This window comes from Pogona vitticeps, chromosome 6, assembly GCF_051106095.1.
Source record: "Pogona vitticeps strain Pit_001003342236 chromosome 6, PviZW2.1, whole genome shotgun sequence".
In the NCBI taxonomy this organism is placed as follows: Eukaryota; Metazoa; Chordata; class Lepidosauria; order Squamata; family Agamidae; genus Pogona; species Pogona vitticeps.
Window position 1 is genome coordinate 84,875,948 of NC_135788.1, and position 27,465 is coordinate 84,903,412.

General features: G+C 41.5%; 1 protein-coding gene across 3 annotated transcripts in view; it reads left to right on the top strand.

Annotated features, from left to right (window-relative positions):
- Positions 1-27,465, top strand: part of MARCHF10 (membrane associated ring-CH-type finger 10) — a 63,260-nt gene that overhangs the window by 2,038 nt on the left and 33,757 nt on the right. For all 3 annotated transcript variants that reach the window (XM_078377743.1, XM_078377744.1, XM_078377742.1), the window contains exons 2-6: positions 1,452-1,535; positions 5,107-5,200; positions 5,391-5,546; positions 16,062-16,239; positions 18,078-18,224. In XM_078377743.1, the coding sequence (XP_078233869.1) occupies positions 5,114-5,200; positions 5,391-5,546; positions 16,062-16,239; positions 18,078-18,224 (568 nt within the window). In that variant the 5' untranslated portion in view covers positions 1,452-1,535; positions 5,107-5,113. The remainder of the gene's footprint in view (positions 1-1,451; positions 1,536-5,106; positions 5,201-5,390; positions 5,547-16,061; positions 16,240-18,077; positions 18,225-27,465) is intronic.

Genomic DNA, 27,465 nt, shown 5'->3' on the forward strand with positions numbered 1-27,465 from the left:
AATAATAGAAAAGGAAAAACCAGAGATCTGTTCAGGAAAATTGGAGATATTAAAGGAACATTTTGTGCAAAGATAAAGATGATAAAGGACAAAAATGGTAGGGACCTCACAGAAGCAGAAGACATCAAGAAGAGGTGGCAAGAATGCACAGAGGAACTATACCAGAAAGATTTGGATATCCCAGGCAACACAGATGGTGTGATTGCTGACTTTGAGCCAGACATCCTGGAGAGGGAAGTCAAGTGGGCTTTAGAAAGCTTGTCTAACGACAAGGCCAGTGGAGGTGATGGCATCCCAGTGGAACTATTTAAAATCTTGATGATGCTGTTAAAGTGCTATATTCAGCAAGTTTGGAAAACTCAGCTATGGCCAGAGGACTGAAAAAGATCAGTCTACATCCCAATCCCAAAGAAGGGCAGTGCCAAAGAATGCTCCAACTACCGTACAATTGCACTCATTTCCCACACTAGCAAGGTTATGGTCAAAATCCTCCAAAGTAGGCTTCAGCAGTATGTGGACCGAGAACTCCCAGAAGTACAAACTGGATTTCGTAGGGGCAGAGGAACTAGGGATCAAATTGCTAATATGCGCTGGATTATGGAGAAAACCAGAGAGTTCCAGAAAAACATCTATTTCTGCTTCATTGACTATGCGAAAGCCTTTGACTGTGTGGACCACAGCAAACTATGGCAAGTCCTTAAAGAAATGAGACTGCCTGACCACCTTATCTACCTCCTGAGAAACCTATATGTAGGACAGGAACCATGCTCTGGTCCATGGGGTCACAAAGAGTCGGACACAACTAAATGATTAAACAAACAAAAGTCTTGAAACCCGAGTAAACGCTGTACATGGTAGCTAATGTTACCTATATATTCTTAGTATGCCATCTTTATAATAAATATCTGTCCACTACAGTTATTATTCCCCTTTAGTGCTCAATACACTTATCCCACACTAGGTTCATGGCATTTTTATGATGCAGATTTTGCTTCTTGTTGTCACTGGGCATATTTAGTTACTATGTAATTCCAGTAACTATCAATCTGCAGCTTTCATTATCTTGTGCCACTGGCTATGCAGATGAGAGTTATATACTAACAACAGCTGAAGGGCCAGATTATCCCCATCTTTGCACCAGACTAAATTATGTAACTTTTAAGTGTATGCATTAATAATAATTTCCTACAAAATTTAGTGATTGTGCGCAGAATTGTATGTTATGGTGGATATTCTCAGCTGTGACATGTCACTGTTCTCAGAATACTGTTAAGTCACTGAAAATACCGAGGGCAACAGAATGTTTGGATCGCAGAGAATCATAGTCCTGGCTGGCTTTGATGCTTCTCTGCCTTCTCTCCAACAAAATCTTCCATTTTTTCCCATGCCCTTTCCTCTTCTCTCCATTTCCTTTTCCTTTTCCCTCTTCCCTTTTCTTCTACTATACATAGTGTGGCCAGCCTGCCTCCAGGGGATCAGTTCTGCATAAAAGGCATCACAATGAGAGGGCAACAGCAGCTGCAGTGATCCTGAGCGTAAGTCATTTTAAGATTAATAATCTTAGTGAGCATAGAAAAGGATATTGGACCAAACAGCATTATTTGCTTTAGCTGAACTGTAGAATCTCTACCATTGATTAACTCAGATGAAATTGAAACAAGGCAAAGAAGAATAGGTTATGTTGATTGGTTCATTTCTAAATTATTTTAACACCACAGTGGCTTGCAGAGTATGTGTTCAGTTTCTAGGAGATCCCAGGTTCAATTGCTAGCATCTCCAGATAAACCAGAGGAGAAATTCTGACAGAAACTTTACCTAAAACCCCCAAAGGTTCCTGCAAGTCACTGGAGGCAATAGTTTTGTACTCCAATGCAAACAATCATTATCCTTTATGTTGCCTGAAGATGATGGGAAATATAGTCCAACACAACTGGAGGGCACCAGGTTGGGGAAGTTGCATCTAGGAAATGAAGATTTTTTTTCCCAGTAGATATGGTTCAAAGCAAGATAACTGTTGGTATACGATATGTGTGTATATGTCTACTAGATATCCAAACCAATTCAAGGCTAGTGAGACTGTAAAGAGTTCTGCATTTTTCTTCTTCATTCATATGGGAAGCAATCCTAGATTATTCAGCTTCACACTTCCTTGCAAAGATTTGTGCCAGTGCCTTGATATTTCTCCTACATGATCTCTGATCTTGCAAGTAACAGGATTTTTTTTTTAAAAAAAATGTTGTTTAATGAACAATATTCATAATAAAATTGATTGAATCATTTAGGTAGATGTCATATTGATGAAACTGGATAAATAAATGGCAAGACCAAATGATAAAATGGCTATTCCCTGTTCTCATACATGTTATTGTAGTTTGCCTGAATATTTTGCATATTGTGCCATTACCAGTTATGGTGAACTCTATCATTAATAATAATGTGCTGTCAAGTCTCTCTTATGGCATCCCTTTCAAGAGTTTTCTAATAAAGTACTGAGATGGGGTTTACCAGTTCCTCCTTCTGATGATGCTCTGGGGCTGTTCAGCTTGCCCAAGGGTGTACAGGCAGACTGTTCTTCCAGGAGGCACAATAGGGAATCAGACTCCTAGCCCCTAATACCAAGCAAGCTGAATTCTACCACTAGTATATGCTAAAATGAAGTGTACCATCTGTAGTTGCACAGGGTAATGTAACATCTGTTCCACTAACATTTTGTAGTTTATCAGGGTTTGTTTGTTTGTATTTGCGAAGGCTTTCATAGCTGGGATCTAATGGTTGTTGTGAGTTTTTCAGGCTCTTTGGCTGTGTTCTGAAGGTTGTTCTTCCTAACATTTTGCCAGTCTCTGTGGCCGGCATCTTCAGAGGACAGCACTCTGGGATCTGGGCTCTGGGCTCTGAAGATGCTGGCCACAGAGACTGGTGAAACGTTAAGAAGAACAACCTTCAGAACATGGCCAAAGAACCTAAAAAACCCACAATAACTGTTTGTTTGTTTGGACGTATGAAATTGTCCTCCAGTTATAAAAAAAATCCACTCATAGACAGGGAATGGACATTTTTTATACAGTATCTTAAAAATGCCCATTTATATTTATTATATTTTTTAAGAATACGCATTACCTTTATTATTTTAAAAACAGTTTTTGTATCATATTTAAAGAAAAGCAATTACTTTTCCCCCAGAGGTCTTCCCAAACCTACATGTATTTCCATTATGAAGAGCCAAATGTACCATAGCATCCTTTATCACTCTGTTTTATATTCATATTGAATAATGTTGGCAAAAGTAAAGAGGGAGAGAGGGAGAGAAAGCAAAATATCATGGCACATGAAAGATTAACAGATTTATTTTAGCGTGAGCTTTTGTGGATCAAAACCTACTTCACCCCACAAAAACCTACATCCAAATCTATTCGTTTTCTTAAATGCCACAATAATTTGCTCCCCCTCTCCTTTCTGCTTTTATTTTTCCCATTTAATTTTGCCGACATGCTGAGACAGACTAACATGGCTACTTCTTTGGATATTAATGTATATTTTAGATAGAAAGTACTTGTCATTCTGTATCACCATGTTGTCAAACATTCGTTCCCATTCTAAGATTATGTGTTAGATTCTAAATAACCATTTTCAAAATATTTTGTGTGAATAAAAGCAAAGGTTAATATGATTCATGCTGCAGTCCCAGTGAGTTTCTGCTTCTCACTAGTCTTACAGAAGATTGCACTCTGGAGAAACCAACATCTTATGACGTATACTGTACTTGATGTGATTGCAGTGGCCTTTTAACTAGAATAATCTTTTAAAGAGAGACTGAAAATCTTCCCCATTTCCCAAAACCAATACAAGCCCAGTCCCTTCTGTGAGGGAGTGTCAGGCTTTCCTGACCTGTGGGTGGTTCCAGGAGGTAAATGTCGGAGCACCTGCTTCTGACACATTACTCCCACACTACATAATGTTATATTATTAGGTTCATAACTACTGGATAAGTACTGAAAATTACAGAGGGTGCACTATACTCTTGTATAGCATATTTTGATAGCAGTACGATTCATCTGTTTGTTATTCTTTCCTTGCCAATTCCAAACATTATGACTAGGAGACATTTGCCTGAAGAACATTTCAGAAAATGCATTACAGAAATGCAGAACAAACATGTAATGTATTATATACAACACAGATATAGGTAAACCTTGTTCGAAACAGAAGTTTAGTGGAAAGGTTTCAGAATGTAGAGAGCTTTAGATTGTCAGGTCCACAGTTTGGGTGTGCTCCTGGACTCAATCCTGAGCTTGAATACACAGGTTTCAGTGGTGGCCATGAGTGCATTTGGACATTTAAAGCTGATGTGCTAGTTGTGCCTGATCTGTGACATGTGTGACCTGGCCACAGTGACACATGCCTTAGTTAGCTCCCATTTGGATTACTGCAAAATGCTCTATGTGGGGCTGCCATTGAAGAGTGTTTGGAAACTTCATCTGGTTCAAAATGCTGCAGCCAGACTGCTGACTGGGGCTGGTTATAGGGAGCATGTAATTCCGTGATTACAACAGCATCACTGGCAGTCAGTCTGTTTCTGGGTCCAACAAAGTGCTGGTTATCACCTTTAAAACCCATATCAGTTCCACCACCTTCCCAAGCTTTTTCAGCGAGGACACAAGAGAGGACCTTCTCAGTGGCTGTTCACAGGCTTTGAAATGCACTGTCCTTCCCTTTTGTCCTTCCATCATCAGATAGAGACCTTCCTCTTCAGGTAGGCTTTTAAGCAATAAGTTATCTCAGGAATGCTGTATCTTAACTTACAGGTTTTTTTTAATGTTTTTGTATTGTTTCTAAACTTCATTTTAAATCTTAATACTGTATATGTTTAATTTCTTAAAATGTGATAGTTACATAGTGTTTTAAATCTGTTGTTTCATCTGTTGTGAGCTCCCTTGGGTCCCCTTTGGGGAGAAAGGTGGCATATTAAACAGACAAACAAACAAAGATTACATCAGTTTAGTTGTTTGAATTGTTTTTGTAGCCTGTCTGAGTCACTGGTTGTTTAATCTGAACAAAAAGGAAATCTTTTGATAGCCTGTTTTATATATACTGTATGTTTTCCTGAAGTATTGCCATGTATGAAGCAAAAGAAAGACAGAAGTTTATCAACGATGCTCAGTATCTGAGAGAGATGCAGCACAAGATGGATTCAGAATATCAGGTAGGCAAATTTTATTCACAGTGGAATTCATGGTGTCAGTTTTTCCATGGAAGTCATGAACACAGAATATTGAAAGGTGGATGTATCAGTGGGTGGGGGAGCAGTATGGATAGCAAAGCAGTCAGGTGCATCATCGCTTTAATGCAAGCTCTATGTATCACCTCCTTTCAAGCAGATTTGTTTCTCCTAGGCTTGCTTGAGAAAACAAGAGCCAACCAGAGAGCAGACTGAGAAGAAGCGAGATCATCACACCAGACCAGAACTGAGGCAGACTAGTATATCTTCCATTTCTGCTGTGCGTACTTGTGAAAGGCCATGGATTTCAAGACTTCCCATTAATAGAAAGGTAACTATTTGATGGGATACCAAGTGTGGTGTAGTGGATAGAGTAATGGACTAGGACTCAGGAGGCTTGGGTTCAAATCCCTGCTCAGCCATGGAAACTCACTGGGAGAGGAGAACTGAAAAAAGAATTTCTTAGATATCTCATTTACCTTGAAAGACCTTTTAGGGTCACTGTAAATCGGTTCCAACTTGACAGCACAGAATAACAACAGTTGCAACTGGTTGCTACCAGAAGCTCTGCTTGTCTATTAGGGCTGATGTAAGTCACTTCTGACTTAAAGTTACACAACAGCAACAACTATATGATAACTTTAGACAGAAAAATCAAGAAAAAGATTTGTTTGTTTTTAAAATCATAACAAGGCATGATTTTTGTCCTAGAAGACAACATTATACTTAATAGTTACATTGGAGGCTAAAGGTCTTAGCCCTCTTTGGCAAATACTCCTTAAGAAAATCTCAGTGCTCATTAATCTCTATACTGTTCTTAATGAAGAATGGAGGTATAGGGAAGCAGGAAACTACAGATAGATTCCTACCAGAGATGGGCAAGACTTAAGTATGAAGGCCCCCACATAGCACCACAGGTACCATGTGTTCCCTCCCCCCATACCCTGACTGGCTGGCTCACTCACATGTTGTTGTATGCCACTAGGGTCTTCCTTCTGTGGTGGTGGGCCAGTGTGGGCAAGAGCTTGGACTGTCATTCCCTGCCTCCTCTAGCAGCTGGCCACTCAGCTGAGGAGGCAGGATGGGTATTCTCCCTGCTCGGTTGTTGAATGGCCGGCTGCTAGAGGAGGTGGGGGTGGGCAGTCCAAGCTCCTGGTTGCACCGGCCCACTGCTGCAGAAAAGCCCATCAAGCATGTTTGAATGTGGACCTCCTGCTTGCAGGACACACTCCCAGAACCATAGAGAAGACTACTTACTTCTGAAGACATCTGAATAGAGATGTCTCACTATTTGGGTTGTTCTCACTATTTTCCTAACGATCATCCTTGTTGGGAGCAACTATTTCTATAGAGTTGCAAAGAGCATGAACATAAGAAATAACCTTTCACAGCCTTTTCAAGCATATTTAATACTGCTTGCTTTTGTTCAGGAGGTTTTTAATCTATATTGTTTCATATAGGAAACAAAATTGAAGGGCTGTAGAAAAACATGATGTTCTCACTTTACATCATTTCATAGGTGTAGGTACTCATATGTGTGGGAAATGTTTCATATTATACTTCATTCTTGGTAGTGTTCCATCTTCCTGCTCAGTAAATAGAAATTCCATGTAGACCTCCCTTCTTTGCAGGAGAAAGCAGCAAGCATGGGATATTTTTATAACTATCTGTTACAGGCTCAGCATATGTTATAAGAACTGAAAAGAAAGTAAGCAAGTAATTTCAGATTCACAATAACATCTGATTCCCCAAAATCCAGAAGTTAATTGTAAGATTCTCACCTTTTACCATACCTTTTAATAATTCCGCACCTAAACCCAATCTGATTTAGTGGTTCTCTTTCCTCATCTCTTGCACAAGAACTGGGGAAGAAGCCTTATACTATCCACATGGCAGATCAAGACCAACATTGACTCGAGGTTCAATCCAGAACAATCTTTTTTTCTTTTTAATTTCTAAGCATCCTCATTCTTAGTACCTGTGTTTTTGATCAAAAAGAAGCCTTTTATGTTGAGATGTATGATACTACTAGGGGGAGAACTCTGCAGGGTTCTCCCCCTAGTATAGATCATGGGCAAGCAGTTATACTCATGAGAAGTTACACTTCTGAATTTGCCAAGTCAGTAGTCATGACCCAGATTTCAAAACAGAGGGTAAATGTAGAGATCAGGGTAACCAAAACAAAACAAGATTGAAAGGAAAACAAACAGGCTACAAGGAAGTAAAACAACACAGGCTACAAGGAAGTAATATATTATATATGAAATGCTATATTAGCAGGCTAAATAAATTCCATGATAAATTTTCCTAGAGAAAGTTTGAGTACCTTAGAACATACATTTTCAGAGGGAAATGATCTCAATTTAAACTGTTACATGTTTAAAATTGCAGGGTTTCACTACCAATATATATCTAGGTCAGCAATGGCAAACTTATGGCATGTCTGCCACAGCTGGCACGTGAGCCATACTCCCCCTCCGCAGCCAAACCTCAGGAGGCGGCTGCAGCTACGGTGCTAGTGCTTCTATGGAACACCTGGGGCACTGGTGGCAGATCCAGAGTGGCGTCTCAAGGCACCTCCGTGCCCAGGATTCCCCCTTCCGTCACCACTTCCAGTTCCACCGCTGCCACTTTTGGGTTCCACTGCCGCAGTACACCAGGTTTGGGCTTTTTCCCCCAGTTTGGGCTCTTGGGCCCATAAAGGTTCACCGCCACTGATCTAGGTGGTAGTGACAGAGTTTTTACATCCAAAGTGTGTAGGTTTCTTCAGGTTCAGATGAGATCTGTACAAATTTTAAAGAGGATCATCCTACCAATAAACTCCTAGTACATTCCTTTGGGAAAAGAGCACATTGCATATATTGTACTATTTTATTTTTATTTTTTTTACTACTTGAGGCTTGCAGAAGGACAGCTGAGACAGGTAAATTTTAATCAAGGTAGATAAGACAGCTGAGGTCATATCAAGTAGGTAAGCTAAGCTAATGTTTATGATAAGTACTGGATAGCTGGTAATGCAGGTGAAAGAATTTATAAAATCATTACAAATTCAGAATGTTTGATATTAATTTAGATATTTTGAAATAGAGATATGAAATATAATATGAGTATATAACATGAGGTAGTATGGAAATAGGGCATAAGATCTACTGTAGTCAGAAGTATATAATGGATAAGTATGTATGGAAAATACCTCCCCACCTATATGTTGTGTCCGTCTTATATATTTCTTTGTTTTGTCTTGTGGGTTTTTGTTTGTATGTAGGTATGTTTTTAAAAAATAAAAAATAAAAAAGTAGGTAAGCTAAGCTCAGTAGGCAAGTCAAGGTGACATATGAAAATAGGACCTTTGATAGCTCTGTGTGAGCCCAGCAGAAGGATGTGGTCCTGGCAAGAAGCTAAAGCTAGCTGAAGCTTTACGTAAGACATATGATGTGGTCTTGGTCAACTCTGTTCCGTATCCAAGGAGCTCACTTGCCTGTTAAAGAGACAGTTCCTGATGTTACAGTCTTAGGCTTCATTAAGACTAGTCAGGCAGAGATTCTACAATGATCTCATCCATTGGAGGTGCGGGGCATGTTATTGTTTTTTCTTTGAGGAAGCAATCTGAACTAGGGATGTACATAGTAACAATTTAATATTTCTTGGGGGGTTTTTTTGCCTTTTTCATTGCTGTATTTTTTTGTGTATGAGTGCTTTCATTACACAAAAGGAAAATACTCATTTTGAGTTCCTCATTCATGTTTTCAGGCACTCCAAAAGTCACAAAGAACCCTTAAAAACTACTCCAGAAAAGCAGATAGGGCAAGGCAACAGGGGATCAATGTACTCCAAAAAACAGGCAACAGTATATGAGAAACCATCAGACCTATTAAAGCACTATTTTATAGAGAAGGCCTCTGGCAGTGCCCATGCCCTAGTGTATACCATCACCAAAGGCCACATAAAGATGCTTCCCTGGCCCAGATATCTCACCACTAGTCCTACACAAGAAGCAAAAATTACAGACTCACCCACTGATCAATTAAAACAACAACAGTGAAGTACCCAAAAATCAGCAAAGAGAGAACAGCCATTTGAGTTCAGTGCAACCACCGTGCAGAACAGGCTTTTTGGTCTAGTCAGCACAATAGAAAAAAAAGGCAAAGAAGCAACCAAACAACCAGACACTTGTTCCTGGGGCACACCAAAACAATAATAACAACACAAAGCAGTCCTAAAATACCTATCAAAATATACACCTTTAAGTGTTCTCCTTATATACTGCCCTATAGTGCTTAAAGCAGTCTCTGGGCAGTTTACAAGTTAATTAAGCAGGCTACTCTTTTTACCAAACTTGGAAGGATGGAAGACTGAATCAACCTTGAGCTGGTTACCTGGGACTGAACCCCAGGTCATGAGTACAGTTTTGGCTGTATTAAAGGTAAAGGTTCCCCTTGAAATTTAGTCCACTCATGTCTGACTCTAGGGCGCGGCACTCATCCCTGTCTCCAAGCCGTCGAGCCAGCGTTTGTCCATAGACAGTTTCCATGGTCACGTGGCCAGCGCGACTAGACACGGAATGTCTTTACCTTCCCACCAAGGTGGCACCTATTTATCTACTCGCATTTTACATGCTTTCAAACTGCTAGGCCAGCAGGAGTTGGGACAAGCAACAGGAGCTCACTCTTTCACGTAGATTTGATCTTACGACTGCTGGTCTTCTGACTTTGCAGCACAGAGGCTTCTGTGGTTTAACCCACAGTGCCACCACATCCCTGTAGTACAGCAGTTTAAACACTGTGCCAAAATTAATGCACAGTAAATTGACCAAATAACTTTTAAAAAAAACAGTCAGAAAGCACACCTACACACAAAGAAAAAATAGTAATCAAAATGCACACACATACAGAGCCCCTCTCCCCAAACCCAAGAAAAGCAAACAAGCTAATAAAGACAAAATTATAATCAACCCCTCTGAACAAATCAAAGCTACTAGAATATGAGAAGAGTTTCCTCTGCCCACCACTTGATGTCTTTTCTTCAGTTCTTTGTTCAGTAAGCAGCAGCAGGTGGATCAGGTATAGCAAAAACCAATCCAAAGAAATAGGGGGAAAAATTCCAAAAATTAAGAAAAGAGGCAAAAAAGAAAAGGATCTGAGATGGAGAACACAGAGGGAGGCAGGCATTGTTCACTAGATTCTGACTAATCTTTTTTCAGGTTCAAAATTTCCACTCTCTTCCTGGAGGTTCTGAGTGGCTGCTGCTAGCAGCCCTTGTGAAGGTATTGGGTGAAAAATATGTCAGGTGATTTGACAGAAAAAGAATGAAAGAAAGATCACATGAAAGAGGGAACATGGAAAAAATTGAAATGTTTGTGTACCCTCCTTTGTTAACATGAATCATTTCTGTTTTCAAGGCTTCCTTCTGGAAATTTGCAAAAGAACACAAAACATGAAAAAAAGAGCCTCTTCCATGTTTTGGGTCTTCCATTAAAATTTGAAAGCCCAATCCCTAATCTGAACATTTTCCTCAAAATTTTCTTCTGTGCCTCAAAAGTTCCAAATATCAGAAAAAATATTATTTCCACTTCCTCAGTATCTGAGACAAATAAAATGCATTGTCTAACATTTGCATTTGCCAGAAGGGTTTGAGCAATTATTCATCTCTCTTCATTATCTGACACATATTTTTTAGATAAATGTTCTATTGTCTGTTTGATGATCTTTTCTCTGCTTTCTGAACTAATTCCCCTTCCTCAGTATCTGAGACAAATAAAATGTATTGTCTAACATTTGCATTTGCCAGAAGGGTTTGAGCAATTATTCATCTCTCTTCATTATCTAACACATATTTTCTAGATAAATGTTCTATTGTCTGTTTGATGATCTTTGCTTTCTGAACTAATTCACCAGCAAGTGAAAAAAACCTACTTTTTGTCCATGCAAATGCTTATTCTCTTATTTTTTGTATACAATATTTTTCAGTATGTTTACTGTACCCTTTACAAAAGGAAATAGGACAATTTTGCATGTTGTCTAATTTAATACCCTTTCTTACAGAAAAAAGAGAAGTTAATCTATTCACCTTGTAAAAAGATGAACAAAACGATATCTCTGTATACAACATTTGTTTCTTTTCCTTTCTTCCTTGGCATGTCATTCTATATTCTGTGAAGCCATGTATTTTATTTTCTCTTTCCTTAACTAAGGGAAACAAAGGGACAGAGATGCACATTACCTGTTTTGTTTGTTGAGGAAAAAAGTTCACTGGCTAATTTCCTCTGACATACAGTGGGGTCTCTACTTAAGAACTTAATCCGTATTGGAAGGTGGTTCTCAAGTGGAAAAGTTCTTATGTAGAATCTGCATTTCCCATAGGAATGCATTGAAAACCATTTAATCCGTATCTGCTCTTTTCCGTCCATAGAAACTAATGGGAAGCTGCTATTCCGCCTTCTACCACTAGAGGGGGAAATTTTTTCTTTTTTTTCCCCCTTAGGTCAGGGAACAGTGTTAAAAGCACTTCTGACGAAGCTAATTTTGAAGCAATGGACTGAAAACCAATTAATCCGTTCTGGCTGTTTTTTTTATGTAGAGGTGCGTTCGTACATTGAAGCATTAGTTCCCATAGGAACTAATGCAAAGCTGGTTAATACGTACTCTACCACTAGGGGGAGAACTTTTTTTTTTAACCTAAGATGACCTAAGGTTAAAAAAAGAGCAGGAAAGTTTTTTTTCCCTGTTCTTATCTGGATTTTTGTTCTCAAGTAGAAGCAAAATTTAGCAAATGGAGCTGTTCTTAAGTGGAATTGTTCTTAAGTAAGGACGTTCTTAAGTAGAGACCCCACTGTATTAGCCATAGTAGAAAGATTTATCATTACACCATAGTTTTGTTTTTCTCCCAAACCTAATCGTAACTTTCTGTTTAAACACAGATGTTAAAAATGGTAATAAAGATTTTGGTGGACAAAGGATTGGTCTTGGCTTTGGGAACCACATTCAATGAGCCTGCCATGTTGGCAGGTTGTTTGCACTGGGATGTCCACAAAATTTGATGGCATAACTTCAATCTTCAGGGGCTTCATTGAGGGTTTTAAATTCGCCTAAATAATTACAGTCAAGAATAAAAGGTTACATCTTGTTGCTAAGGCATTTGTGTTGGTACTTACACTTAGGTTGTCTTAAATTGCCTTAATTGTTTGCAGAAATATTCAGTCTCTCTGTACTTCCACATTTCCTTTACTGTCTCAGTTGATGACTATCTACAGTGGACCCTCTACTTACGGAATTAATCCGTATTGGAACGGTGGCTGCAGGTCGAAAAGTCTGTAGGTCGAGTCTCCATTGACCTACAATGCATTGAAAACCAATTAATCCCGTAACCTGCCGTTTTTGTTCCATTTTTGTTCCATTTTGGTTTTTCTGCGGTCTGTAGGTCGATTCTCAGGCTGCAAGTCGAATCTAAATTTTTGCTGCCAGAGAAGTTTGTAACTCGAAAAGTCTGTAAGTCAAGCCGTCTGTAAGTCGAGGGTCCACTGTATCTGTTTGTTTCCTCCCTCTTAGAGCTTGGCTAAATGGCCAAACTGGAGTGGCCCAGATTGAGCTAAATAGGGTTGCTTGGGGTTGGATAGAGGCACAATATGCCATTTGGTGCGATCCTTGCATTCAAATGGAATATTGGAGTTCAAGTAACCCTATTTGGTCTGGTTCCTTTTGGTTGGAATCTCCAGTATCATGAAGCGGCTTAATAAGTGAGCCCCTTCAAGATATTTCCAAGTTGAACTCTTCCTCTGTTCCTCAGCAGAGGGGCAGAGGAACTGAACATGTTTTTAGACTGTAGTAGATTACTGTCAATGTGCTGTATCACTTATAAAAAATATTTTTTTAAAATTATTTGCCCTGTCTGAAGGGCTGGTCAAGAAACTACTGGCAACCAGTTAGGCTGTGCGTAGTTTCTCATCCAGCCCCTGTAAAACTGTCTCTTACTCAGAGGATTCCTATAGAGGCAAACAACATACATTTGTCATCTTTTCAAACATCTCTGCCCTACATAAATGGGTGGCCGCCTAGAGTGGTCCTGACCCGACCAGATAGGCGGGATATAAATAAAATAAATAAAAATAAATAAATAAAATATAATATTTCATAACAAGTGAATGATTTTTCAGTGCCTTATTTTTAAAATATTTCTGTACTTTCACCATCCATCCTAATAATAGACATCTATGCAAAGTGTGGTGAAGTGTCTCACTGTTCTGTATGATACCTATCATTTTGCTGTGTCTGAATCTTATTTCTGAGTTTGTACTCTGCTTATGTTTAGAAGCTACCTGAAACTAGGTTATCAAGGGCTGACTAATCATCATCATCTTAGAACTGCAGAGCTGGGAATCTATGGATCATCAAGTCTAGCCCCTGTCAAGGAGGCATAGCAGGGAATCGAATTCCCAACTGCTGGCTCTGCAACCAGATGCCTAAACCACTGGACTATCCAGCAATTCTGTTGCACTGCAGTGGTGTCAGCTCAGAGAACAGGCAGATACTGGGTAGTATGCAAAACCTCCACATATCGTTAAACAATGGTTCTGTCTGAAAGAAAGAGAGAACTGAGGCACGTAAGCACAAAGAGGGTTCCAGTGACAACTGTGTTCTAGGTCAGGGGTAAGGGGACTTTTTTACCTTTTCTCCCTAAAAAATTTATATACGCCGACATTACCCCCTTGATTTGAAAGGAAGGATCTTGGTCCCACGCAGCCAGTCGAGCACCGCCGCCAAAGCCTCACCGCCCAGGCCACTGCTGCCTCCGCCTCCTTTGCCGTCTGGCGGAGCCATGCTCAGTCCTTGGCACTGTGTGGTGGCTCACTTTTTCTGCTGGCGGTTGGCTCCTGGGCGGCTGTTGAAGAGCAGCAGGTGGCTCACCCTCCAAGGACCCCCAACAACGGCTCCCACTTCGCAGGCCTCGCCGTTGAAGTGCCGTGACAGCTGCCACATGGAGGGCAAGAGGCTCCGCCAGGCCAGGCTGGCCAGTGTGGAGGCGTCACCGAAGGAAGCGGTGTGGCCAGGTGAGCGCCGCTGCCGCCCAACAGGCTCCTCTGGGGATGGGGCAGTGGCCCAGGCCACCATAATGGCCGCGCCCTCCCCCCTTTGCCGCAATCCACCTCTCGAGGCACTGGAAGGAGAGGCTCCTCCTGACTGGGGCACTCCAGCCACTCACCCCAGCCTTGCCTTCCGCTATGGCTGGTCCTGCCACTGCCTCGGCTGCCGTACGCCACCGGACAGGGCCCGTCACCGGCCGTTATCTGCTGTGTTTTGGTTGCAGCCGGGCCAGAGAAGGGGGCGATTGGGCTGCCAGGGACCCTCCCTCAGGGCAGAAGGGGAGGAGGAGGGGGAGGGAAGGAGGTTAGGGTCATGTCCTCATAACCCCCAGGATTTTCATTTTTACCCCATTTGGGGTAATTTACCCCTGTTCCCTGACCACTGTTCTAGGTAAATAATTGTTAAAAATAACTGAACTGATGAAAGTAAATTCCTGCATGAACAAAAATATGGAAGGTAATATGTCTGTGGAGGAGAAAATCTCTGGAATTGCTTTGTGAGGAAGAAGTAGATTACTCAGCTCCATAGATAGTAGTTTAGTCATAGGTACCATGTATGACGAAAGATAGTTTAACTAACCAAGGTTCCCCAGTATGATTATGATTTTAAAAATAGCCCTCTAAGTGCTGCAGTTAGGAGAAAAAACTTATTGGCATTGGTGGCATCTTTTTGGGCAGTGGCCATGGAAGAAAGGATTAAATTTTCGTGCTGTCACACTTCAATCCCATTGAAAATTAGAACTTCTCTGTGTCTGGCATGAAATGTTTGAAATCCCTATTGTAGTTGCTAGCCAACTATTAATGCAGCATACAGCTTGACCTCTCGTTACATACATGTTTAATGTCTTCCCTATTTTGTACTGCAGAATTTGTAACATGTGGAACAGATATATTTATTCTATATTTTCACTGTATTTGTTGCTCAAATGCTATGTAACAAACACCTATTTGTCAATAATTATTTTTTCATATAAAAGTCTATATTTTTCAGAAACTTCCATCTATGGTTTTATATTTTTGCTATCCAGTAATGTTTTTTCTGAACTATGCTTATAAGAAATGCACTGAGATTAGAGACTAGTCCTTTCTCAATATAGATGTGTTATACTGCCTGGACTCCTGGTAACTTGATTTGTTAGGATATATTGGAAGAGAAGAGAGGAAAGAATCAAAAGGAACTTTGTCAGTTTCATTAGTCATAGGTGGGAAGGTAAGTATTGGACTTACATTCCAAAACCCATAAGAAAAACTCTGTGCGTAGGGCAATCATGCAAGTGGCTTCCTTGTTTCCTGAGCTTCCTGTTGTGCAAGCAGCAATGTGATTAGTGATGCAAATAGGGGAAGACCAGGCATATGATGGACATTCTTAGGAACCTGTAACTTTATTTGCACAATTCTTGCTACATGTTGACATAGAGCAGTGATTCCTAACCTTGGATCCCCAGATGTTCTTGGATTACAACTCCTCAAAATCTTGCCCAGCCTAGCTAGAGATGAAGTTTTAATCAAAGAACATATAGTGGATAGCATAAGTTCCAAACCATATGTTAATTTGGAAGTGTCTTAGTTCTTTTAGCATCCTTAGTGTAGCATACTACAGATCAGTAATACACTTCCAAGATTAAAAATCTCAGATTTTCCAGTGTTAGAAAAATTTGCTGCGAATCTTAAACTTAAGTGCAAGTTTGATAATAACTATGGGGAGAAAGGGGTGGTGGTCAAAATTAAATAAACAAATAAATGAATAAGTAGATAAATCTTTCTCACCAGACCTCTTCTGATGAAGTTTCTGGATGTGAACTGAAATCCTCTATAAAGTCTCTTGGGAACAAGCCGGAAGCAAAATTTCCTGCAATTGACAAAACATCAGTTAAGCAGAAGCAAAAACAAAGCACGTGCTCTAGAAAATCAGAAAGAAATGGATCTGGCCCCCGAAAAGATACTGCGGGTGTGTATGGAAAAAAAATTCTCAATCTAATTTGCGTAAAGAAAAATTGTGATTCACAGGGTTGGAATCAGCAATCTTTGCAAATTCAAGCGCTTTAGAAGGGAAGATTGGTATTTATAGAGTAAGATTCTTAGGGGAGCAGATAGGATGGGAGTTCAAACAGATTCAATAAGGCAGCCAAACCCAGATGATTCACCAAGGAGATCAGCATTCTCACAGTGAGTAATAGGCTGAAGTTGATGCAACAGAAAGCAAAAAAAGCTTGATTGAAAACCACTGTGAATTGTGCAATGTACAGTAGTTATGAATGTAGTGCATACTCCACAGACTGAACCTTCAGGTGAGATGGCGAAATTGTGTACAGTCCCATCTCAACTGCAGAGGTGATCAGGCAGACAGTCTTAAGAAATACCTCTTTGGTTTATGAGGATTGCTGGTTGGTAGGTAGTTACTTATTCCTAATTATCCTAGAATATTGTCCTTCTCTGACAAGGTGCCTGAGCAGGTCATATCCAGGCCACTCTGTCTTGGATAAAACAGATTGTTTGTATCCGCTGTCATTCTGTTTCAGGCTAGAATGTTATGCTTAAATAGCTGCGGCTGTCCTGATAAATCTATGCCAGGAGAATAATGCAGGACAGGTGAAGGAAGTATGCTTCCAATAATTCTTTTGGAGTCTTTATTGGTTTCTGGTATCATCTGCCATGGTATTATTATAGGATGGTGATTGCAACACTGTGCTTCAGTTCTTCTGTTCTGATTTATATGGCTGTTTTCCAGCATTTGTGGAAAACTATTACATTGTCCTATAGCAGCTAGGATATCCATAGGGCTCTGTCTTGTCAACCTGTAATCACACATTTAAATTAAGCAAATAAATGAATTAATCTGGTGACTTGAGGGGACATCTCATTAATATGCTGATGACTCAGGTGTCTACTTCCTTCATCAAATGCAGGTGAAGACCTAAAACCATTTTAGAAGTACTGCCTGGGATTGGTAAAGGATTGCAAAAGGGCACACTGAAGCACAATTCCAATATAATAGAGCTTTAATTTGTCTGACTAGGAGGTGGTGTTCAACCTTTTAGAAATGAATTTGACTCCTTATGAAGGAGCAGATTTGCAATCTCAAAGTCTTATTAAGATTCGGTTTCCTCTATAACATGAAACACTTTTCACTATATGAGCTGACGTACCAGCTACAGCTCCTTCAGGGCAGAGATTATCTGAGTACATTTTCTCATGCCCCAGAATGTCTTGTTCAGGCAGCTGCAATGCATTGCATGTGAAGTTAATTTTGAAGACTGTAGAAACTGCAGTTGGTTCAGAACATTCAGAAGCAAAGTCAGAGACTATACACTTAAATATGCAGGGAGAGTGCATTCAAGACATGGTGATTTGCATTCCAAGGTATGCAGTTTTTCTGAGAATACCTTTTTCTTGCCTGCATTACACCTCCATTTAACAATAACAAATATAAGTGTTGGTCTCTTCCTTTGTGACCAAATATACATGTACCCTAAAACAGTGACAAGACACATGCTATTATTTCACCTGCCATATTAAGGTATCTTCCCCACCTCCTTGCCTTTCTTTTTTAAATTATTGCCTCCTTGCCCTTCTTTTTTAAATTATTGCCCTGTGAGAATTCTAAAATCTAGATGTAATATTCTCACAAGTTCACATAGCAGTTAAAAAACCTTAATATGTTATGGAATGTTCCTTAATTTTTGTGCCATATAAACTTCAAACAATTGTGTCACACATTGTACGCTCTTATAATGTAGTTTCCATGGGTTTTGAAAACTAACATTTTCGTAAACAACATTTAAACAGTTTTCCAGAAGCCAATTTTAGCAAGAAGGCGGATGAACCAGAGAAGTTTCCCAGAACACTCAGACTTGGAAAATATTAGAAAAGTCGAAGGAAGAGGGAGGAAGACACCTGTACTGCAGGGGATAACAAAGATTGCTAGAGAGTTTGGTAGGAAACATTTTAAAATTGCGTTGATTTTCTTGGTGCTACTTGTACAGTAGAAGTCATCCTTTCAGATTTCCATCTAGACTCCATTGCAGGCCTTTACATACAGATGTTCTCATTGTTGCTGATGACTTCAATGAAGAGAAGATATGTACACACATGCAGCTGTGTGCATGCACATGTGCACACACAGACATATGTACATACAGTGCACTCTCCATTTGAGGTACTCACTGAAGCCAGATTTCTGATCTTCAACTGGATCAGACTGATCTGAAGTGCATGCAAAGGGAATCCATAATGTATGTGTAAAGGAGAACATGACATCCTTTCATGCAGTCAGGTTCAGAATATAATCACTACTTTGACTTAATGAAACAAAATATAATGATAAGGAAAATTAACTCTTGGTAATTTTTAATATTAAAAGATTTCTGGTTCATTTCCTGTGGCCCCCATGGCTTTCAGATAATGAAATAATTTCAGGGAGCTTTGGGAGCTGCAGACAGAAGTAGACTTTAATTTTGTAAGACCAGGAGTGAGAGAGACCCCTCTCACGGGAGTGCCGTCCCTCCTGCCAACTGCTGAGAAAGAAAGTCAAACCCTGCCAGTTCCCCCACCTAGGAAGACAAGACCTTCTGGACCTGACCCGGGGAGCACAGAGAAAGATTTAAAAGAACTAATGGTCACAGAAACTGGGACTATCTTGGCAGGCGTGGGAGAAAAAGGGTGGGAGGTGGTAGAGGCAGGGTTAGGGGGATATTAAAAAGTGGGGGAAATGAGTGTTGCCTGCAGGCTGGGAGTGGATTTGGGTTGAAGATCCCTGGACGGGGAAGATAGAGAAACTGAGAATCCCTAAAGAACAGGCAGATGTCTGGAGAGGGAGAGAGCTCAACCCTAAACCATCATACTGGGGTGAAAAAGAGACCAAAGAGTGGCAGAGGAAGTTAAGAGAGGAGAGGGAGAGAGTGGAAAGAGAACACCGGGAGAGATTGGAATGGAGGATATGGGAGATGCAACAGAGGGGATTCCTGGAACCTTGTGGCAGACGGGGGAACCCACCCAGGTGTGTGACTGGGTGGACCTTCCAGAGGAGGACACCATGCCCTTGTTGGAAGGAGAAAAGGGACTACTTTTGAATCCCGGTACCCCACGTGAGTGACCGGGGCCCTGGAATGACCAGAGTGGAAACCCTTTCAAGTTAGAAGAATGGGACCCCCCAGCAGACCTGTTGTCAAAAGGGGAGAAAGTTTGGAATACGTTTGTAGATACTGGACTCTTGTTAAATAACCCAATAAATGTTACCCCTATTTCCAAACCAAAGAGATCTGGTGAGTTATTTGGGATAGAGGAGGAGCCGACCATTGAACCCTCACAAATTTCTAAAAGAATCACCCTGGTGATGACATCATCATCTTTACACTGGTATAGTTGCATAAACAGGATTTCACCCTCTGCTTCCTTTCCTGAAGCAGCGTTTAGCTAGATTCACTTTAAAAAAACAAGGAAATTGCAAGCTATTTTATTGCTACTCCCCCTGTACACACAATGCAAAGTAACTATTGCACTTTTGGTATTGAAATATAATTCTGCAGAATATCATGCACAGAGTAACAGATTCACAATATTTATATTTGGATGGGTCACTATTGTATTTTACCAGCGGAAGCATTGCATTGTGATGATACTATTTTGTACATTTTTAAAGCTGTTCTGAAAATGCTAATGGAAAACCAGGGTAGAAATGCCTTAAATGAATAATAAAATGCAATGGCAAGGCTCACGTTCCTGCATCATGTTAACAAAAATGTATGCTTACTTATTTTGATGCCACAGCTATTTAGTTGGTAATTTACTAAAATTACTTAGGGACAGTGGAGAACTTAACACCAGTGTCTTTCCCTTTTAACTGGAATAACATAAGAATCCCTAACTAATCATGTGGAAGAAGCCCACACTGCACCTCTGTCCTGTGCCAGCATGAACATGGTTTTAAAGTACTGTATTGGTTTTAATTTGAAGAAGAAATGCAGCATGGGCCTCTCCTCCATAATCCATAGTTTATTATTTTACTGTGGCGATATGCAAAAGAATGGCACTGTTATGATCCCCACATCACTGAACTAATACAAGTACCCACCCTAAGGGTGTGACAGATAGTAATTTTTCAGTGACTTGGAGTATAGTATGGAAAAATAATCCCTGTATTGTATGCTTTTTTTGTTTTGTTTTCTGGTTTCAATTCATATATATCTCTTTAAAGTTAATCTGCTCATTTTCCACTGGATTAAACCGAATCTTATTTGTTTTATAAAAAAAAGTATTTCTTAAATATTGGCCAGAATGCTATTGGTTATTTATGCCAGTTGTAAGTGCAGTGGTGTAAACAGCACAAAAAGTTGCCTCTAGTTAATTGTATTCTTTGTTGCACATTAACTCACATAACTAGATTGCAACAAAAAAATACAGGTGGCAGTTTATTAAATACTGGCAGTTTGCCACTGTAATTTATGCCATGGCACTTAGACTGACATAAATAACCAGTAGAATTCTGGCCATTGTCACTGGTTTGGAAGATGATATTGGAAATGGATTAATGATATAAAAGTGACTTTGTCCTTGAATATTAAATATGTGTGGAAATTTTTTTCAAAAAGCTTTCCATCCCATTTCTCAGAGTCCTAATGAGTCAGCAGGATAAGAGGAAGCCTCATCTCAGTTCTTGTCATGATAAAGCTGGAGGACAATATGGCAAATGGTGAAAAGTTTCAGAGACCAGTGGAGAGAGGGAGGATATAAGATGAGGAGCTATGCAAACCCTTGTAGATCTGGGAAATAAATTGATTGGTGATGCTTCTTCCAGCAGTGGGAAAATCACTGCTTTTTAATAGGTGCTTAGGAAGTTGGCAGTAAGCATATACATTCTTAAGGCAAATTTTGTTCTCAATACAGACTCTCAAGATGCCATGGAACAAAAAATTAGCCATGCTCCAAAGGCTAAGAAGAAATCACAAGAAAAAAGAAACCTAAACCAGTCCTCTAAACTAAGCATTGATAGCAAACGCTTAGACAAGAATCTCAAAAAGGGAAGTGTTCTGACAACAGTACTGTGACAAACCCAGACCTACTGGGATATGTCACACAGTTACACTAAGCTGCCACCAACCATTCCCTTTAAGAAGTCACACAGACCAGGGATGGATTTTTAAACAATAAAAAGAATAAGGTTTATTTAAATACACACAGGGAAAAATAAAACAATCAGGTGAATAGGATAAAGTAACGTGGCTTATTCTCTTTCATACATGCATACAGTTTGGTTCACACAGAACCCTTAACTTGAAGCACAGACCCTGAACCTATCAGTTCTGGCTAACCAACCGACACCTGAACCTATCAGGTTGGTACTCTGACACACAGTAGTACCCTGTCTGACACACAGACTCCCACAACAGCTTCTTCTTCCCAGCTGCTGCTTCGTCACAACCCAGTGTCTCTCAGCATCTCTCTCTCACCACACAGGCATCACATATTTATACAGTACAGCCCCTCCTCCTGATGTCCCGCCTTCCACTCCCCATAGGATGGAACTTTCCCTCCAAACCCATGACAGACAGGTAACATCAGTGCTGTATGTAACACCTCCCCTCTTTATAAGTTGTTTTGTAGGGGGAAAGCTAACGTGCTTTTCACCAAAAAACAACCTTGATAAAATACACAAAAACAGTTATACATACCATATTATACTTACTTATACTTACATCCTAAGTTAAACATTTACCATTTAGGCATTTAAACATTTACCATATACAATACATCAATTTACCTTTATTCATACAAACCAAGTTCAAAAAACAGGTACATTTAACTGTTTGTCATCATTATATACACGTAGTCCATGTTTCTTTCGCCGTCTTCATTCTTCAGGTCTTCTTGATAAGGCGTCAGCAACACAGTTCACTGACCCTCTGACCACCTTCACTTCAAAGTCATAGTCCTGTAGGTTTAAAGCCCACCTCATAAGTTTGCTATTGTGGGTTTTCATTGTCTTTAACCATTGCAGTGGTGAATGGTCAGTACACAGAATAAAATGTCTTCCCCAGATGTAAGGCTTGGCCTTCTGGATCGCTAGACTATGGCCAAACACTCCTTCTCCACGGTTGCCAAATGTCTCTCACCTTTTTGAAGTTTCCTACTCAGGTAGGACACTGGATGTTGGTCACCATTCTCATCCTCCTGGCACAGAACTGCTCCTACCCCGCTGTTAGACGCATCGGTGTAGATGATGAACTCCCGGTCGAAGTCTGGAGCACGCAGGACAGGATAGTTGATTAACGCCTCCTTCAACCTCTGGAACGCCGCCTCACAGTCGCTGGTCCACGGGATGCGGTCATCAGCCGTCTTCCTCGTCAGATCGGTCAGCGGAGCCGCAATCTCGCTAAACCTCGGGATGAACTTTCTGTAGTAGCCCACCAACCCAAGAAATGATTTGACTTTTTTCTTGGTGTTGGGTCTAGGCCAATCACGAACAGCTTCTATTTTGGCCTCCAGGGGTTTTATCATTCCTCCCCCTACCATGTGACCCAAGTATTTTATTTCTGGGCTACCCAGCTGACACTTGCTGGCCTTTACTGTTAGCCCTGCTGCACTTAACCTCTGCAGCACTAACTCCAGGTGTATCAGGTGATCTTCCCAGGTATTACTGAAGATCCCTATGTCGTCAATGTAGGCCACTGTAAAGTCACTGAGCCCTGCCAAGGTCTGGTCCATCAGCCTTTGGAATGTGGCTGGTGCATTTCTGAGACCAAAGCTCAGGACTCGAAACTCATAGAGACCAAAAGGGCTGCAAAAGGCAGTCTTTTCTTGATCCCTGGGATCAATTCTTAATTGCCAATATCCCTTTACCAGGTCCAATGATGAGATGAACCGACAACCCCCTATGGTTTCAATCAGGTTGTCTAGCCTGGGCATTGGGTAGGCATCAGGAGTGGTTACCCGGTTTAATTTCCTGTAATCAACACAAAACCTAATGCTCCCATCAGGCTTGTCCACAAGGACTATCGGAGAGGACCAAGGGCTAGAAGAGGGGACGATTATGTTCTCCCTAAGCATCTCGTCCAGCTCCTTCCGCACCTTGTCCCTATAGGGTCCCGTTACTCGGTATGGGGATACTGCCTGCGGGGGTGCATCCCCTGTGTGGATCCGATGCATCACTCCCTTCACTATCCCCGGCTTGTTGGAAAACACCTGTTGATATTTACTAAGCAGCATTTTTAGTTCTTGCTGCTGGTCTTGGGTGAGTGCAGGACTGATCTTTACCTCCTCTGGGTTGTATTTTACTTCCCCTCTACCCTCCCAGAAGGGTAATTCAGCTTCCTCACTCTCAGCTGCTTTTATCGCAAATAAAACCCTCTGTTCCCCTCTGTAGTAGGGTTTTAGGGCATTCACATGAACCACCCTCCTTGCTTGGTTCTCCTCCTGCTCTATAAGGTAGTTCAGGTCTGACATCTTGGAAATGACCCTATATGGTCCTGCCCATTTGAGCTGCAGTTTGTTCTCTCTGCAGGGCCTAAGCCAAAGCACTTCCTCCCCTGGGTCAAAGTGCCTCTCTCTAGCTTTGTGGTCATACCATGTTTTCTGTCTGACCTTCTGAGCTTGCAGGTTTTCTGCTGCCAGCTCTAGATTTCGCTTTAGGTCATTCATCAAGGTGTCTATGTATGTCACAACGTCTTGTGGGTCATCCTGGGTGATCTGCTCCCAATTTTGTTTGATCAAATCAAGGGGCCCTTTCACCCTTCTCCCAAATAAAAGTTCAAATGGACTGAACCCGGTACTGGCTTGTGGCACTGATCGATAAGCAAACAAAAGGGATTGCAGCTTCTGGTCCCAATTGTTTGGATTCTCTGCCAAGTAAGCCCTAATCATGCGCATTAGAGTCCCATTGAACTTCTCAGTTAACCCATTACTCTCAGGATGATAAGCAGTGGTTTCCTTGTGCTTAATTCCACAGATCTGCCATAAGCGTTTCATGAGCTTTGATGTGAACGATGCGCCCAAATCTGTGATTATCTCTGAGGCAAATCCCATCCTGGACATATACCCTACCAAAGCATCGGCCACTGTGTTAGTTTCAATGTTAGTCAAGGGTATGGCTTCAGGATACCTTGTGGCATGGTCCACAATTGTTAGAATGAACCTGTTCCCCCTCTTTGTGGCCTTGGGCAAAGGTCCCACAATATCCACCCCTATGCATTTGAACGGAGTGTCAATCACAGGCAAAGGGCACAACTTTGCTTTGGTCCTGTCGCGGTTATTCCCCTGCCTTTGACACACATCACATTGTTTACAGAACTCCCTGATCTGCTTCCCTATGTCAGGCCAGTAGAAATTCTGTGTGATTCTCTGCTGTGTTTTGTTCACTCCTAAGTGCGCAGCAAACATGTCAGAGTGACCCCTTTGTAAGATCATGGGGCGATACTTTTCAGGTACCACCAGCTGACTTCTGATCCCATCTCCCCCTTTTGAGATATTCCTCAGGGTTTCTCTATATAAAATCCCCTTTTTCTCCAGAAATCTCACTGGGGTTTCAGGTGTTAGCTGGGCGTCAGTCACCTGTTCAAAACACTTTTGGAGAGTGGCGTCTGCCTTTTGCTCCTGTCCAAATCTGCTGTCTGTGGTTAAGGTTTCCACCACAGCTTCTGAACTCCCCTCTGCTTCCGTCTCTGGCTCATCATTACCCCCCTGAACTGTCCCTGTGGTGGCTTGTGAGCGTGTAATCACTAGCACCCGTTTCACATGTTCAGCCAGGTCATTTCCCACGAGCACGGCTGCTGGCAGAGTCGATGAAATCGCTAGCCGCCAATCTCCCCTCCAGCCTTGAAAGTTGACAGGTACCTCTGTTACTGGCAGAGAGATTACCTGCCCCTCAATCCCTGCCACCTTTATGCTCTCATTTGGGATTATAAACTCCCTAGGAATAATATCTGGATGGCACAGGGTTACCTGGGAACAAGTGTCCCGCAGCCCCCTATACTGACGGTCAAGTATTCCTACGTCCACCCCGGCTGTCTCAAACAACTGAGAATCTGTTTTCACCAGCAAGCAGCGCTTTACCTCCACAAGAGGACCATTTTCCTCAGCCTGATCAGCATAGGTAGCTGTTCCAGACTGAGTAGCCATGGCAACAGGCTCCCTCAGTGAGACTGAGCCTTGCTCTTTCTGGACACAGAACACAGCTTTTGGCTTGGTTCCACTAGACTCCTGAGGCACCATTCCTTTTAGCTGCTTTAATTTCTGACACTCTGAGATTAGATGACCCTTTCCCTGACAGAAATAACATTTTCTGGTGTATTTTGATTCTCTCTCATCTTGTTTTGGTTTTCCCTCCAAAATCTGAGGTCTTTGTTTCATGTCTGAGGGCTTCCCTTCACCATGGGCCCCTCCCCCTTGCTGGCTTTTCCCTGGTCCCTGAGAGTACTTGCTGTAGGTTTCTTTGGGTTTACCTACAGATTTCCCCTCACCCAAGGGCTTTCTTATTTGGGAAATAAAATCTGCAATCTCTGCGGCTGCTGCCACAGATTTCGGTTTCCTTTCCCTCACCTGGAATCCCAATTCCCCATGCAGGACTGAATAGAACTGTTCCAGTGCTATCAAGTCTTTAAGCTGCTCATAGGTCTCTGTTCCTTCCTGCGATAGCCATTTCTCAAGCAGCCTCACCAGTTGGGCCCCCACTTGGGTAAAAGTCTGCTCTGGTTTTTTGGTGAGGGACCTGAATCTTTGTCTCAGCTGCTCCGCATTTATCCCATGTCTGGCAAACACCAGTTTTTTAAACTCTGCAAAATCTTTCATCAGTTCCTCAGGCATCTCGGCATAAACCTCAGCCAGGCTACCACTGATTAAAGACCGCATGATGGTCATCTTCTCAGTTTCCCTCACTGAGAAGTCCACAAACGCTCTTTCCACTAAGGAAAAGAACACCTCAGGACAATCTCCCTTGTGGTACACAGGGAATTTCTTCAGGTCAGCTTTAGACAATTGGCCTCCCTCAGAATCCCTATTATTATTATTGTTCTGATTCATCAGTTCCAATTTTTTTAATTCAAACGCCATTTTCTCTCTCTGCAATTCCAATTCAATTCTCTGTCTCTCTAATCTTTCTTCCTTTTCCATTCTCTCTATTTCAAATTGCCGCTGTTTCTCTCTTTCCCTTTCCTCCATTTCCCTCACCCTCAGTTCATGCTGTTGGGCTATGAGTATTTTTCTAAGTTCTGGGTTCTGCTCTCCTGTGCTGTCACCTTGCACTGAGCCAAATTCATCCTCAGAACCTTGGTCAATCTGGGGGTCTTTCACTTCACTCATTTCGGCCATCTGGCTTCGAGTCAAGGGCATAATCCCCCCTCAGAACAGGCTGCTTTAAAAAGTCAAGCCTCAAAATAAAACGACCACTTTTTTCCTTTTTGCCTCAGAACCAGCTTTCCCTAGAGATTGCTGCTGTTCTTCAGCACTAACTTGCAACAGTATCGAGTCAGAGCCTACCCCCCTCTGCTGGGCCTCTCAGCTGGCAAACTAGATCACTGTTACTACGCAGTTTTGCCTCAGCTTTTTCCCGCCAAAACTAGGCTGCCTCAGAGCACCTTAATCTAAGTCTCCCCAGTTGGCACGTTCTTCTACTAGCGCACCTCCCCGTGAGGTACACCTAGAAGATTACCTACGCGCCTCAGACTGTCCCTGACTAGACCCCCCTTGCTCTGGGCACACTTGCCAAGGCTTTGCTGGACCACTGGACAACTGGACCAGTCGTATCCCACACGCTGGACACCAATCAATGTGACAAACCCAGACCTACTGGGATATGTCACACAGTTACACTAAGCTGCCACCAACCATTCCCTTTAAGAAGTCACACAGACCAGGGATGGATTTTTAAACAATAAAAAGAATAAGGTTTATTTAAATACACACAGGGAAAAATAAAACAATCAGGTGAATAGGATAAAGTAACGTGGCTTATTCTCTTTCATACATGCATACAGTTTGGTTCACACAGAACCCTTAACTTGAAGCACAGACCCTGAACCTATCAGTTCTGGCTAACCAACCGACACCTGAACCTATCAGGTTGGTACTCTGACACACAGTAGTACCCTGTCTGACACACAGACTCCCACAACAGCTTCTTCTTCCCAGCTGCTGCTTCGTCACAACCCAGTGTCTCTCAGCATCTCTCTCTCACCACACAGGCATC